General features: G+C 36.5%; 1 protein-coding gene across 1 annotated transcript; it reads right to left on the bottom strand.

The window, feature by feature from the left end:
- Positions 1-6,056: 6,056 nt before the first annotated feature.
- On the bottom strand, positions 6,057-10,528 carry mul1b (mitochondrial E3 ubiquitin protein ligase 1b). The gene is made up of 5 exons (XM_054609601.1): positions 10,424-10,528; positions 9,559-9,701; positions 9,361-9,448; positions 9,097-9,217; positions 6,057-8,267 (listed from the first exon to the last, which is right to left on the bottom strand). Exons 2-5 carry the CDS (start codon positions 9,676-9,678, stop codon positions 7,538-7,540), a joined length of 1,059 nt encoding a protein of 352 aa, XP_054465576.1. The 5' UTR covers positions 9,679-9,701; positions 10,424-10,528; the 3' UTR covers positions 6,057-7,537.
- Positions 10,529-14,372: the final 3,844 nt, after the last annotated feature.

Here is a 14,372-nt window from a genome sequence, read left to right as displayed (position 1 = left end):
GAATTCTCCTTCCAGCTTTCCTTGACTTCATTACATTTTCAATCGAGTTGAAGGAAAGATGTGAAGGAGAATTAATAAGGACTGAGAAAAAGACAACCCCAGTTTTTAGAGAATAAGACTGCATGCCTACCGATTTAGTAAATAAGTAGTTTGAAACTAGCTAGTAGTTAATCACAAATGTGGAAGTGACGATACACGCAAACTTAATAATTTATACACAGCTGGTGCAACCTAAACCTGAGGAGGATGGGCCGTCCTGCTCTGGAAATCAGAGAGAAAAGAGCCCTGCTAGTTCTGTCATGCTCACAGCTCATTTACCACAAGTGCCTGACCAAGGTCTAAAGTTGGCAGAAAATGTAGATCTGTTCATTGCAGTATAAGCGGCGTGGGTAATGATTCTCCCTTTTTTATTTGTTTCTTGAATCTGTGTGTGGCCTCTATGGGCATCTTTCGTTATTGAATTACTCTCTTATTCCATCACAGTGTTGCTTTACTCAGGTATTTCTTCATTTTTCCACTCAGGCTGAGTTGCATAAATCCCTCTGCATGAACACAGGTGTTTATGTTATGATGTTTAATGAGTGAATTGCCACAAATCAGAGCCAGTGGTACAGTATTTGCTCTCTGAAATGACAAATACAGTAGATGTCATATAGTACTATTTTTGTGCTGTAATTGCAGTAGTTAAGTGCAGCTGTAATTGTTATAAATTGTATTTTTTATGTACTGGGTCAGATGTTTAGTGCAGTATCTTTCAACTTGCTGTGTGTGCCTTTATAAATGATTGTTGACTGTTTAAGGCTGTTGAAAGCTTAGTGTCTTTATAAATGTTGATGATCAGCTCTGCAGGTGCATGATAAATAAAATAAAAAATAAAATAACTACCGTTGAAGTTACAGGTTTTATAGCCATTATTGCCCCGCTGCTCATTTGTACGGCCCTTTTGACAGCGTTAACATGTTTTGCTTCACACTTTACACATACAACCGTACATATCACATCTACTTATTGTAATTAACAATGTACTTTGAGCTTCATTGACGCACAAACTGTGTTTTACACACATATCTAGGATTCATCAATATTTTCTTCTCTGAATTTGTTCGTACTCTGCAATCAAATCGAGAATTGCTAAAAATGTAAACAAACACACCAGTTAACTAAATTCCTATAAAATCGCATTATTATGAAATACTTTATTGGCAACATTATTATTATTACCGGTAAAAAAAAAATCCTAATACATTGGAGAAACATTATACAACCTTTATCCTCATCAATTATTTTCACAATTGAAATATTCAATTATAAAAAATGTGTCTCCCAGTCCTAGCTTACAATGAATTGAGAATCTCAGTATTAAAAAGTTACAGTTTGGGTTTTCATCATTTTTATTATGAAAGGACGATTACTTTTGCCTTTTTTCTTATGCCTTATGTAGTCAATGTTTAGTCGTGAAATTATTTTGCTTCTTTGCTTCTCTCTAACAACTACACTGCTGCCACTAGGAAACACCTCTGGGCAAATGTAGACATATTAGTGAATGAGGCCCATTGTCTTCTCCAGTAGATCTCATAGTGAAGAACATGCTGTATAATTCCACCTGGCTCAGTAGGTGATGTGATGTCAAGGTGACATTGACGGCATTGGTTGTATTTCTCCAGCACATGTGACAAGGAAACATGCCTCATTAACAACAAAAGCTGATATAATATGGCTACTTGAAATCACAGAGTGTACTTGCAATTAGGATGACAAGCTATCATTCAAAAACTTCCACCTCTTTACAAGATAGAGCATGCACGGCATGAGAGAAAGACATTTGAAAAGGATGAGCGAATGACAGAAAACAGAAAAATGATAGCTCATTATTACTGCGGTGCTAATAGCCACCCTCACCCCTCCTTCATAGATCAAACAAGACTCAGTCCTGACAGTTAAGTGCTTTGAAGAACACACATATATGCATACAGAAACACACAGAGTTGTGTAAATCTGGCAATCTATTCAGGTGCATTGTGATTTTACATATGGAAACAGCAAACATAGCGTGCCTATTAAATTACTTTGAACCACGTACTGTTGCTAGGCTACTGACTAAAACACTTTTTTTGAAATGATATGATTTCAATACGCATATTCTCTGCAGATTTATATTCAGTAAAGTATAATATGTGAGGATCAAGTGAGAAACTGCAGCAGAGTGGTTAGTTCTGTCCACTGATGGAAGCAGTAATCTAATTGAGATGTAGGCTGAAAAACATTGAACCTCTCATTTAGCTCCACTTACACAATCGTCATTATGTTTCTTTTTTATTTCACACAAGTCTGTCCAACACTAAATCTTCAGTGCCAATTATTCTCCTACATTACAGCTACTTTAACTACTCTGGCTGCAGAACGGAGGCTGATGTCTAATTTGATCTCGGCCTTTTATATCACAACAGTTTAATTTGCACATAAATAGCGCCCAGAACAAATACAAGTAATTACACTGTCTGGTTGAAAGCTAGTCCGGAGGCAGGTCGTGGGGTAATAAATGAAACTTGTCTCAACTTTGGGGATGATGAGCAGTTCCCATGGAGACCATTAGGTTTTATTTTTCTCGTGATCCATCACGAGTGCTGCAGAGAAACTCAACAATGATTGTTCAGTTTGCTTTGGTTAAAAGTGTCTCAGAATATGTCTCATTTATGTATTTATTTATAAACTGACTAATTCACTGTATCTATTGGCTTTATCATGGGTACATGTTAGTTTCACTTCTATATAAAATATGTTATATTAATATAAATGAAGTATACAAACGATCTATGACAGTGAAATGTTTAAGCTTTGGCATGATATAGGGATAAGTTACTTTTAGCACTGTCATAGTAATGACATCTTAATATCTTTGAACAGCTTAAAGAGAAACATCATCTATCTAAAAAAACGCTTTGTTTGTTATGTATTTGCAACTGAGGGTCTGGGTGTGCAAATTATATTACCACGCCTGGCAAAGGTGCTTAACAGTAACAAATTTGATGTGATTTATGTGACGCTCTGATACAAGCCGAATTAAGGATACACCAATCACATTAGATCCAGAGCTCTGTTTCCTAGGAGACGTGACAAACTTGAAACTAAGTCAGAGTTCAGGAAAATTCAGTGACATAGCTGTAGCTGTTTACAGAATCTAACTTGAAAGTTGTTTTTTCTCCTCTCTATATCAAAATAAATATCACAAATGTCTAACTGTAAAGAAGAAAGTCACGTATGTCCTGAAAATAAGATATGAAGTATTTTTAAGGATGTGGCAGCAGTTCATTGAATACATGGAAACATTACCTCTATCAACGGCGGATTGGCTGTTACCGCTGAACTGGCTCCAATGTAAGTCAATACTAATGTCTAGGAATAATGGTTGAGAATTAGGAGGTCATAAAAAGAAAACTGTGTGATTTTCTTTTGCATCATTGATGTTCTTTTACTTACTATTTATTGAATTTGTTATTATTTTTACCTCCTTGTTTACTGTTTCTTATGTATGGTTTATTTAAGTTTTAGTTTTTTTGTGGAAATAAGTTAAAATGTTATTGCATATTTGAAAACTTTAAAATAAAATATTTCCAAAATATAAATATAGAAAATGAATACTATACCGGCAATGCTTCATGAGCTATTACGTTATGATGCCAAATGAAAATGTGTGATTTAGTGAACAGCCTGTAATTTACTGTAAGAAAGAAAAACAAGTCTTATTATAAGTTTTAGTTTTAGTCATGCTTATAAATTATTCCTATAAATAAATCACACAAATTTACTTGTATGCACTGATGTAGTGTCACTGAGTAGTTCGACTCAAGACATGTACCTAACTATAGTTTGAAGTACCGGAAATTAATTGAGTATTTCCATTTGATGGTATTTCTACTTCACTACATTTCAGAGGGAAATATTGCACTCACAATTATGATTACACTAGATGTATTTGACAGCTATACTCAATATTCTGCAAACACGTCATATAAAATATAACAATGTTATAAATTAAGCCACCCAAAAGTATTTTTAATAGCTATATTTGATCCACCTCAAACAGCTACAACATTAAAGTGCTATTTACCTTTAAATACATTAGTAATATGTTGATAACATAACACTAAAAGGGTCCATTGTACATAATAAGTGCTGTTACTTTTTATACTTGGATTACCTTTTGTTGATAATACTTTCTAAGATATTGCGTGCAGGGCTTGTGATAGAGTATTTTTGAGCTTTTGAATTGTAATTTTCATGTAATATTTTACTTCTTCCACCACTGCATGCGGGCCTTCAGGCAAAACAGAATCCTTCAGTCAGATGCATAGACTATGTCAAGGTCCCTGTAGTATCAGCTTCACCTTGAAAACATTGAAAGTGGAAGTACTAAAACAAAATAATGATAGGAATTGAATAGACTCTGATTTTGTTCAGACAATTGTTTAGAAAATCCCTCTCATTTGGAAGTTTTATAATTAACAGTATGACTTTTAAAGTACCCTTTTATTCATTGCAGCATAGCTTTGTACTGGAGTATAAAATAACTTGTATGAGCTTTAAATGCAGTGAAAAACATATAAAACACAATAAATAATACAATATGAACGAATTAATCAGGATTAAGATTTTGATCCGTATAATCTGCCCTCTGATGTCATTCTATGGAAATTCATTAAAGTACCGTGCTTAAGACCAGTGAATTATACATTTACAATAGTGTATTTTGAACAAATTGAAACCAACCGTGTTATTATTATTACAATTATTAATGTAAAGTTTAGCAGCCATTCTCCATGGTTTGTCGGAGCGTCATGCTATTCGCCTGATTAATCTCACTGTCTGAGATTATCTTTTTTTTTTGCGAATAATATAAATGACATGTTAGGTGTCAGACCAGACTGCTGTGTGAATTCTGAGGATTTGAATAAGGGTCAATCGTTGCATGTGCAGGAAAATGTGATCTCTTTACAATTCAAATGGTGTTAATCTGAAGGAAAATGCTGTTAACATGTAAACAGCCTGAGTATAGCTCTGGGTATAGCTCCTATCATGCAGTTATTGCACAGTCCTCATGTGGTCCTGAAATTCTAAATCTCATGTGGGGAATAATAGAAGGAATGTCTTTGATGGTTTGCTCACTGTTTACATGGCTCGAGGAGGGTCTCTGTCTCCTCATTGGTCCAAACAGATTGGATGTTTTCGTCTGTCCAGCAGCAGCTTTGGTGGACATATAAGTCACATGCTTCATGTAGGTCATGGATTATTTGACCATTTATTCCACTAAGGTTTTTAATAAGCAAATTGAAAATGCGCATAAAAACAAGATGATAGAGATGTACTCATTACCATTCCCGTAGAGCCACGCTGCTAGCAGGGCAAAAACAATGCAAGAAATAATGGAAAGGAAACCAAGAAAAGGAGTGGCATGAATATTTGTAAGTATGGCTCCGGGTCAGTTATGGACATGATAGCTAAGTGGCCATGATGAGGCTTCTAGTGCCGTCAATACAGTAGAGGAGGTAGTGCATTATGCTCTTCCTGCTTGATTACACAGTATATCTGACATTCAGCTCAGGTTCCCTAAGAGACCAACCGGCATCAGTTCACTCCAGGAAAATAGATATCTGTGGGAAAGCTGCTGAATACTAATAAAGCCAAGGCCCCAAAGTAATGCACAATAATACATTCATGGGATAATGTGAGCTGAACATTTTTTTTTGTCATAATACAGAATCATTTGAAAGTACGAAGGGGATTCTTTTGTCCAAACGGCCTAAATACGTCTTTCGCTAGAGGCAGATAGGCATCCCTGCTGGGCTTAAATTGAATCGAGCTGAAGCTTATTCTCCTGGCTCTGGTTTTTCTACATTTTTGCTTTTCTAATGTCTGGCTAAAAGTGTGCTTGAACGATTTTCTAAAAATATATATTATATTATTTAAAAAACCCCCAAAGAGAATAAGATTTTAAAAAATGTGGCTGATCACAGTGAGACAGACACTTTCAATCATTGATAGATTCATTTATTTATTTTTTTGCCACTGTCACAAAGGCATACAGGGCCCAGCACTTATATTTGCGTTTGGATATTTGGCTTTTAAAATATATTCTGTTCCTCTTATTTCAATGTTCAGCCAGTTTAAAAATGAAGCAAAACAATAATACAACCCAAAAAAAGAAAAGAAAGAATGAGTTGAAAACATCTGCTTGCATCGGGAAAGCTGTGGTTTCACAATTTTGTGTTTATTCATGCTCCAAATCCTGAATCGCTGATTTTCCTCACAGGCAGACATCCCCCTCTACTGGCAGAAATCTACATTTTCTTCAAACTGCTTGCTCCTTTTGCCTTATTTTACAAAATGATTGTGTAACAATGCTTATTTGTTTTACATTGCAGTTTTCTTTTCTTTATAGCGGTCGACCCTGTACTGCTACCTTTAACAGCTTTAACGTGCTGTCAGTTGCTCTGTGTACTCTGAGCCGACTGTATGTAGAGCCTGAGCACATGCAGGATGGGTCTTTCTTGGAGCAAAAAATAAATAAAAACAGGGTCAGCCTGTTCCCTCTTTCCAAAACACCAAACAACCTGACAGAAGCTTGTACAATTATCGACCCGCCACACCTCACTCCTTAGAGTTTTGCAGATACATTTTTTTGTGTGAACCACAACTTTTTCTCTGGCTTGTCTGCACTGCACAAAACACAACCTTTAATGAAACACAATGACTCACCAAAGCAAAATCCCACCATTAAAAGAATGTTCAGCTAGAATGAATTGCCTGTGTGTGCGCTTCCAATATCAAATGTAAAGACTGAGAATAAGACGGGGCCAATGAGCCAACGGCAATGAGCACTCAATGAACACTTAAACGTCAACATCAGGACAATGTAGCTCAGACAAAGCATTTAGAGTACCACATTCAAGCAGGAGCAAAAATGACTAAACCTAATTCACCCAGTAGCATGACTCTTATAGGGCAACAAGATAAGAACTGTAGACTGTTAGCAGCATACTAAGCTGTGGTTTCATAATAAAAAAAACATTTTGAATTGTGTCGTTTACAAAATGTAGGCTTTATGTACTGTATTTTTAATATATACCACCGCTTACTATCTGTTAAATGTCTTTGCAGTGTATTCTGAAAGGTTTAACTTTGTGAGTGTGAATCTGCTCTTAAATGCTGCTTTTGACACGTGTAAAAATGCAAGTAAAAGTTCTTAACTTATAAGATTGATCAATATTTGTCTGACTATGAAGAATACTCATTTAAAAATAGGAATTTCATTTTCTCTATTTTACAGGTTTTGAAGTACATTGGAACATTTAATGTGGAATATGATTCAGCACAGATACCTACCATAAATCAATCAGTAAGTAAAAAAAGGGCAAAAAAATGTGCCATTAATACCTCTGTCAAGCCTGAACAGTCAGCTTTTGAACAACATATTTTCAGTGTTATGACTGTAAAATGAAAAGTACACTTCTGATGTATTACACATTTCTGTATTACCACATTAGCTGTTGAACAGAGGCACCACCCTGTCTATCGTCGCCCTGCAGATGGGGCATTTCTTTGGCTCTGGCAGGACACCGTAGCATTGGGCACAGGCACACACATGACCACACTCGAGAAACACACAGGAGCGTTCCCGGCTCAGGCAGACAGTACAGCTGGTGGGCGACACGCTGGTTTCCTCTACGTTGAGTTCACGCATACGTTTCTTCTGATGCTCCTTGAACTCCTCAAGCATGCTCCTCTCCTTCTTGCTCTCTCTGTGGTGGACGTATTGCTTCCACAGGATGAAGAGGAGGGTGGAACAAGCAGCGACTCCAAAGACAACGGTCAGAATCCTCCACAGTCGGACGCTGTTCCCTTGCTTCCTGAGAAGAGAGTCGTAATCCAGGCGTGTGAGAAAATAACGAAAGCCCTGTTTGGGAGGTTGGAGCTTGATCAGGTTGTTATCCAGGACCAGCTCTCCAACACCAGTGACGCTATCTCCCAGCCGCAGCATCTCCTCTGTTTCATGGATGCCTTTGGGTCGTTCCCCACTGATGAAGTGGCCAATAACGTTGGACAAGGACTGGACTGTGGGGTGGAAGTTCTCGTATGTGGTCTCCAGGTTCAACTCTGCAGCGTCTAGTGGTCTTATAACCCGAATTGTGGCAGCGATACCGTCATCATGAGACCCGAGATCAAATGGAACGGTGTTGGTGCGCTGGTGGATCACTTTCTCTGTGTTGTTCCTGTTCACAAATATCACAGTTATTACCGTTTTGTTTTGGGCGGCAACTAACGTTTATTTTCATTATGGCTTTATCAGTCAATTATTTTCACGATTTATCAGGTAGCTTGCTTGGTCCCGCAGAAAATGAAAAAAAAATAAAAAAATGGCACAGGAATTCCCCTGAGTCTAACAGAACATTTTCAAATATCATGTTTCGTCCAACCAACAGTCCAAAACCCAACGATATTCAGTTTGTTATGATATTGAACAGAGAAGAGCTGGAAATCCTCTTATTATGAGCATTACATGCTGTTTAATGTGCTGCTGCAGCTAATTAGCCTTCTAGTCTGCAGACTTACGTTAGCAGTAAACTTTTCCACTGTGAATGTTTGTTTGTTTGGTGGTTCAGCAAGTTAAGGTGCAGGACAATATGTTTGTAGGTTAGATAAAAAGGACACTTGAGCAGAAAAGCAAATGTGGGCTGCCTATGATAGAACATTGTTGTTAGTGGTTTATGTAAGATTTGATTGGCTGTATGAAAACAAGTTATATCATCCACGCAGACTGGTAACCATCTGTATTCTGACAAATTATTTACAAAAATAAGATAAAAAAAAAAAAATGAAATAAAATTTCTCCATTTGGATTTCTGAATTTTTTTTCTTCCTCGGAGAAGAACACAGGACATGTGATTTACAGAGCAGATCCGTATGCTGTAATGACAATGGTTCAAAAATGCTACTTCAATTGAGTTGGTCTAAATATAATAGCACAACCTGCCATAGAAGCTTCATCATGCCTTCTGACTGCATGTACTTTACCTTGAATAAACCCTTTTATTCACTTACCAGAGATGAGTGGTGCGATTCCACACCATCTTTTCCTCCTTCAAGGTCAGTCTTTCAATCACCCCTTTGCAGTTATCAACAAACTGGCTGTTCAAAGTTTCCTTCACAGATCTCACTACACCTGCAGGGGACAATAAACAGGACACAGTGTAAAACTACAGTAATAATTATGCATGGTAAATTTAAGTCTTAGGTTTAATTGTACATGTTAATACACTGCACAGAACAGAGAATCATTTAGGCTTTCGAGGTGGCCGAACAAACCTTCTATGACAGCATATGGGACACATCTTCCAGGAGTTTCAGACAGGATGTTCTTCAAATCCTGGTCAATGGAGACTCTCTTGGCTTCCTGTGGAAACGAAAATTGAAAGATTAACAAATAGAACATAAGAGGCCATAAATTAAACACACTGCTGACATTTACATGACCAAGACAGAGTGCCAAGAGATGTGGCTGACCTTCAATCTGGCAACTGTTGTAGCTCGGTTCTTGTAAATAGAATAGAAGAGTGCAGTCAGGGCTGAGCTGGTGGCTAGAACCACGATCTGTACAGTCGAGGGTTTCCCACTGGAGTCCATCCTGTGATTTGCAGCATTCGATGCTGTTGTGACAGAGATGACAGAATAAGAAGTTGTCTTTCAAACACAAACAGGTATGTTTGTTGTTGTTGTTACATGAAAACAGTGGTGGGAAATGTGTATAATTTAGAACTACTAGAGCTGAAGCAACTAATAATCATTTTTATTATCAATTCCCCACAGCCCAAGGTATTAAAGTCTACCTGACTCTGTACCTTTTCCTCTGCTGTATTGATTTGTCAGCTAGTTATGTTGTAAAATATATAATTAAAACATATAATATGGTGCTCCCAACGTGGCATTTTTGCAAGAGTACTTTCACTTTTGATGCATTCAATAAATACTACTTTTACTGAAGCAAAGGGTCTGAATATTTATTTCACCACTGAACAAAACATTTATGACCACACAGACAGACAGTGTGTTGGGTTAATCTAAATTATGCATTATTTATGCTGGCTATGGCTTCTTACATGACGTCCTGCAATGGTGCATTGAGAAACCTTCAAATGATATTGTCCTTTGTTAAATAATAATTCAGTTTAAAGCCTCTTAAACCTTAAAACGTAGCGTTCACCTCGTAAACAAGCAAACGAGCTAAATGCTACATTTCAGCACTTCCTTATCTGAGCTCACCAGCAAGCAGTGTGTTTGCTACAGCTACATTAACACGATTTAACCGCCTGCTTTAAAGGCTTTTGTAGCTGTCCTGTTACAGTGCATTCTGTAAAAGGGGGTTTCTTACCCGTATTCACACTCGTCCCACTGTCAACAGAGGTTTAACAACAACTGCGGGGCGCCACACTTCAAAATAAAAGCTCCTGAGGTGTAATGCTCCTCCCTGCCAGCAGATGGCAGTGTAGAATAATGTATGGCAAAGAAAGACTGGGCTGGTGTAAATAATACAATTCATGATGGGATGTCTCACTGAGGCATTATTAGTCTTATTAGTAACACCTGTGCTTTTCCCAGTGGTGGAAGAAGTACTGAGAATATTTGCATGTTGACTTGTCCACATAACACATGTAAAAGTAGCAGTAACAGTGTAGAAATCTTTACTGTTTTTATTGCTTATTTGCTTATTTATAATACTTGTTTTTAAACTTTGTTTTTTTTTACTATGTCTCTTGTTTGCACTATACCCTATGCTGCTGTAAATCCTGTAAATTATCTTATCTGAAATACTCTCTTACAAGTAAAATACCTGCATGCAAAATGTTATATAAGTAAGAGTTCAATAGTACTTGTATCAAAATATACTTACCAAAATTGAAAGTACTAATTATGCAGAATGATATATTATATTATTGGATTATAATCTGGTAAAGGTGAAGATCTTTTTAAATACTTAATATATAGAGAGCTTATCTGTTGATTAAATATTGTATTATTAACCTGAATCTGCAAACTAATTAATAACTGAAGTTATCAAATAAAAGAAGTTGAGTACAAAGTGCAACTTATCCTCATGAATTGAAGTGGAGTAGAAGTAGAAAGTAGCAGGAAGTGGAAACACCCAAGTAAAGTAGAAGTACCTCAAAGCTGCACTGCAGGTACAGTATTTTAGTTGGTTACTTTCCACCACGAGTAAAACTCCTAAATTCAAAATGTGGCTTTGGTAAAAGTACATTAAAATGTATTAACAGCAAAAATGTACTGAAAGAATCTAAATTAAGAGTACTTATAATGCAGAACGACTCATCTCACAGTGTTAGATTATTCCGTTTTTTTCTCTCTATGAATACAGTTAAGAGCATTATAATGTTCGAATTTGTCAATGTGGAGTCAATTTTAGATACTTTGTCTACTACTGTAGATAAGTTTAGACTACTGCATCATATTATATAAACATAAGTAAATAGTAACTGTAAGTGTCATATCAATGTAGTGGAGTAGAAAGTACAATATTTATCTCTGAATTGTAGATGAGTGTAAGTATAGAGTAGCATAAAAGTACAAGTATCTAAAAATTGTCCTTAGGTGTATGAGTAAATGTACTACTTCATTATTGGGGTTTGTAGGATGACAAAACACCAAGAACCAGATGATAGTTGCAGGTAATCACTTGTAATTAGTAAAACCTTTATTCAATATGTTTGTCTCAATGAGATCCATATCTGTTTTGCAAGAAATACAGACATAAGGGCACATTCTTTAACATTTGTACTGTTTGTACAAGGGTTTTTTTAAACCGCAAAAACAGTATTGTATGAAAAGATTAGTACAAACTACATACTGTATTCATGTAGTATGGATTGGGATACTGGGTTACTTGTCTTGTAGCAAGACAAACACAGGTGCGACAACTAACATCAATGATGGCTCTGCTTCTTTTTAGGAAGGCCATTCATCCATGCACCTACAGTATAACTAATGTTATGCCTACCACTTATTTGCTTCTCTGCACCCAAAGAAAGAGTTGCAGTAATTGGTCAAATGTTCATAATTGCATCTTTACTGGGTGTAGGCAATAAATTAATGTCTAAGGAGATTTAAAACAACTTGTCTCTCTGTTACTCTGTTGGTGTTAAGAGTGTTGGTCATCTCACATTCCATATGTCTCTTACACTGTTTACACATTCTTCTTGTGTCACTGCAGAGGACATAAAGTCAGCGATATAGAGAAATTAATTCAGATTCCAACCCATAAAAATGTGAGGGGGCACACGCACCCACAGGCCACCTGGAGGGTACCACACATTTTTGCCCCGAGTTGACCCTTTCAGCTATATTTCATCTCTGCAGGCTGCATACAGATAATGCTTTCTTAGTTAGTATTAACGGCACACTCCAACCTTAACCATGACTTTAGGTAAATAGTTATACTTATTATTATCATTATGTCAATTTCACTCCTCTGGTTTAAACACATAGTAAAACTGTTTAATGTGGCAGGATGAATGACACAAGTGACAGAACTGATAACTTGTAATGTAAAAACCTGCAATCAAGTATTAAAAAAACAACAACATGACTTTGACTCTAATTAAAATTCATAAAACTGCACTCAGTTACATTTGGATGAAAATATAAAATCACAAAACCATTTGATGTTGTCAGACAACAGATGGTTGGTGGATTTATAACAATGTGTGCAGAAAGCCTTTTGTTTTGATGAATTGTGCCTCATCTCTGACAAGCACCATATTTCAAAAGGAATAACTGAATTTGCCTTTTTTTTATATATATTGCTTCTTTGCACATTCTCATTGCATGTGTTGGGCGTACTTCTTCAGAGTTGTAAAGATCTCAACAGGAAAACGCTGCCTTGAACAAACCTGTTTTTTTACCTGAAAGTTTATGCAATGCTAACTAGTAGCGTAAGGTAGATATGATGGGCCATAGTGCCAGTTAGTAAAGAAGCACACACAAGACACACACCATCCTATGGTCACTTCACATGATCAAATAGAGACAATCATCATTGAATATCTGAAAATACAAAAATGAATATATTCATTTAGTTGCATGATTTTACTCACAGTTTTTATGCTATATATAGAACAAGCATATACTTTTTTTATAATGCTATACTGACTGTTTTACCCCCAAAGAAGGAAAACCTTGATGAAGATGGGTAAGCCTTTTCGAGGGGTGATATTCCAAATGGCACCACCTCAAATACAATATGAGTTTATAATTAAACACGTGTATTTCTGGGGTGGAAAACAAGGATTTTATTAGATGGTCTGATCTTTCTACTCCCCCCAAACTTGCTTCAATGTTCCCACACTGCCTGGACTGTCTATATTAACACCCCCTCTTCTAGCACTGACTGAAACTGCTCATATTGTCAGGTAAAGCAAACATTTCCAAACAAACATAAATCATAACTTTGGAATGAACAGATTTCTGGAGTTTGAATCAAGAGCAATATAGAAAATATACGCTACTTCAGTGATTTTATTGTTTTTGGTTAATTAATACATTTTAATAGATTACATAAAAACTAGAGACATCCAGATGATGGATTGTATGGGCAATATACTTTAAGTTTTGATTATTTATTTGCTCCAGGTTCTCCAGCTTTCAGAAGAGCCCCATTAAAATCTGATAAAATACTGGTAGTGCACAGTGTTGTGAGCCAATTATCCCAAAGTCAACCGTGGAGCAAATAACCAGCCGCTAGTTTCAGTCAGTAATAGCCTGCACCAAAGCAAGTAGAGCAGCTCTGGGCTCAAAAAATCTCTGTAATAGTGGTGTTTTGCTGTCCAAATCCTGTCAAAGCCTGGACCGTCACTGACACGGACTGAGCTTACTCTTCAGTCAGGCACAACCTTCTTAGTAGATACTTTCTGTTGGAGAAAGAGGAGATGTTATGTCCTAACTTATTACTTAGGACTATACTGTACATTACATTGCTCTGGTGACATTTCAGCCACTACGTCAAAAATCAATCATCAAACTAAAAATGACACTTCCCACCACGTTCACACTTTTTTTGGTCTTATGAATATCCTGTATTTACACTGTAAAACGTGTACTTTGACAGGCACACAGCGGAGGACCTTTCAGAATTCAAAAAGTACTAAATTATAACTCACAAAAGCAATTTGTGCAAAATGTGGTGAATCCCTAAAGTGTTAAAGGATAGGTATCAATTGATCATTTGTATCAGCCAATCCAAAGCTCGATTGCATTCACTTTTGGGCCTTTAAGCCTTCTCTTTAATTTTTTTTCTCTGCTGTCTTCGC

This window comes from Anoplopoma fimbria, chromosome 12, assembly GCF_027596085.1.
Source record: "Anoplopoma fimbria isolate UVic2021 breed Golden Eagle Sablefish chromosome 12, Afim_UVic_2022, whole genome shotgun sequence".
NCBI lineage: Eukaryota > Metazoa > Chordata > Actinopteri > Perciformes > Anoplopomatidae > Anoplopoma > Anoplopoma fimbria.
The sequence above is the reverse complement of the archived record's forward strand: the minus strand, read 5'-3'. Positions and strand labels throughout refer to the sequence as shown.

Coding starts and splice junctions, on each gene's coding strand:
- mul1b (XM_054609601.1), bottom strand. CDS start 9,678: ATGGACTCCAGTGGGAAACCCTCGACTGTACAGATCGTGGTTCTAGCC. Junction 9,218..9,360: donor CCCATATGCTGTCATAGAAG/GTTTGTTCGGCC, acceptor TGTCCCCTGCAG/GTGTAGTGAGATCTGTGAAG. Junction 8,268..9,096: donor AATCGCACCACTCATCTCTG/GTAAGTGAATAA, acceptor ATTTGTGAACAG/GAACAACACAGAGAAAGTGA.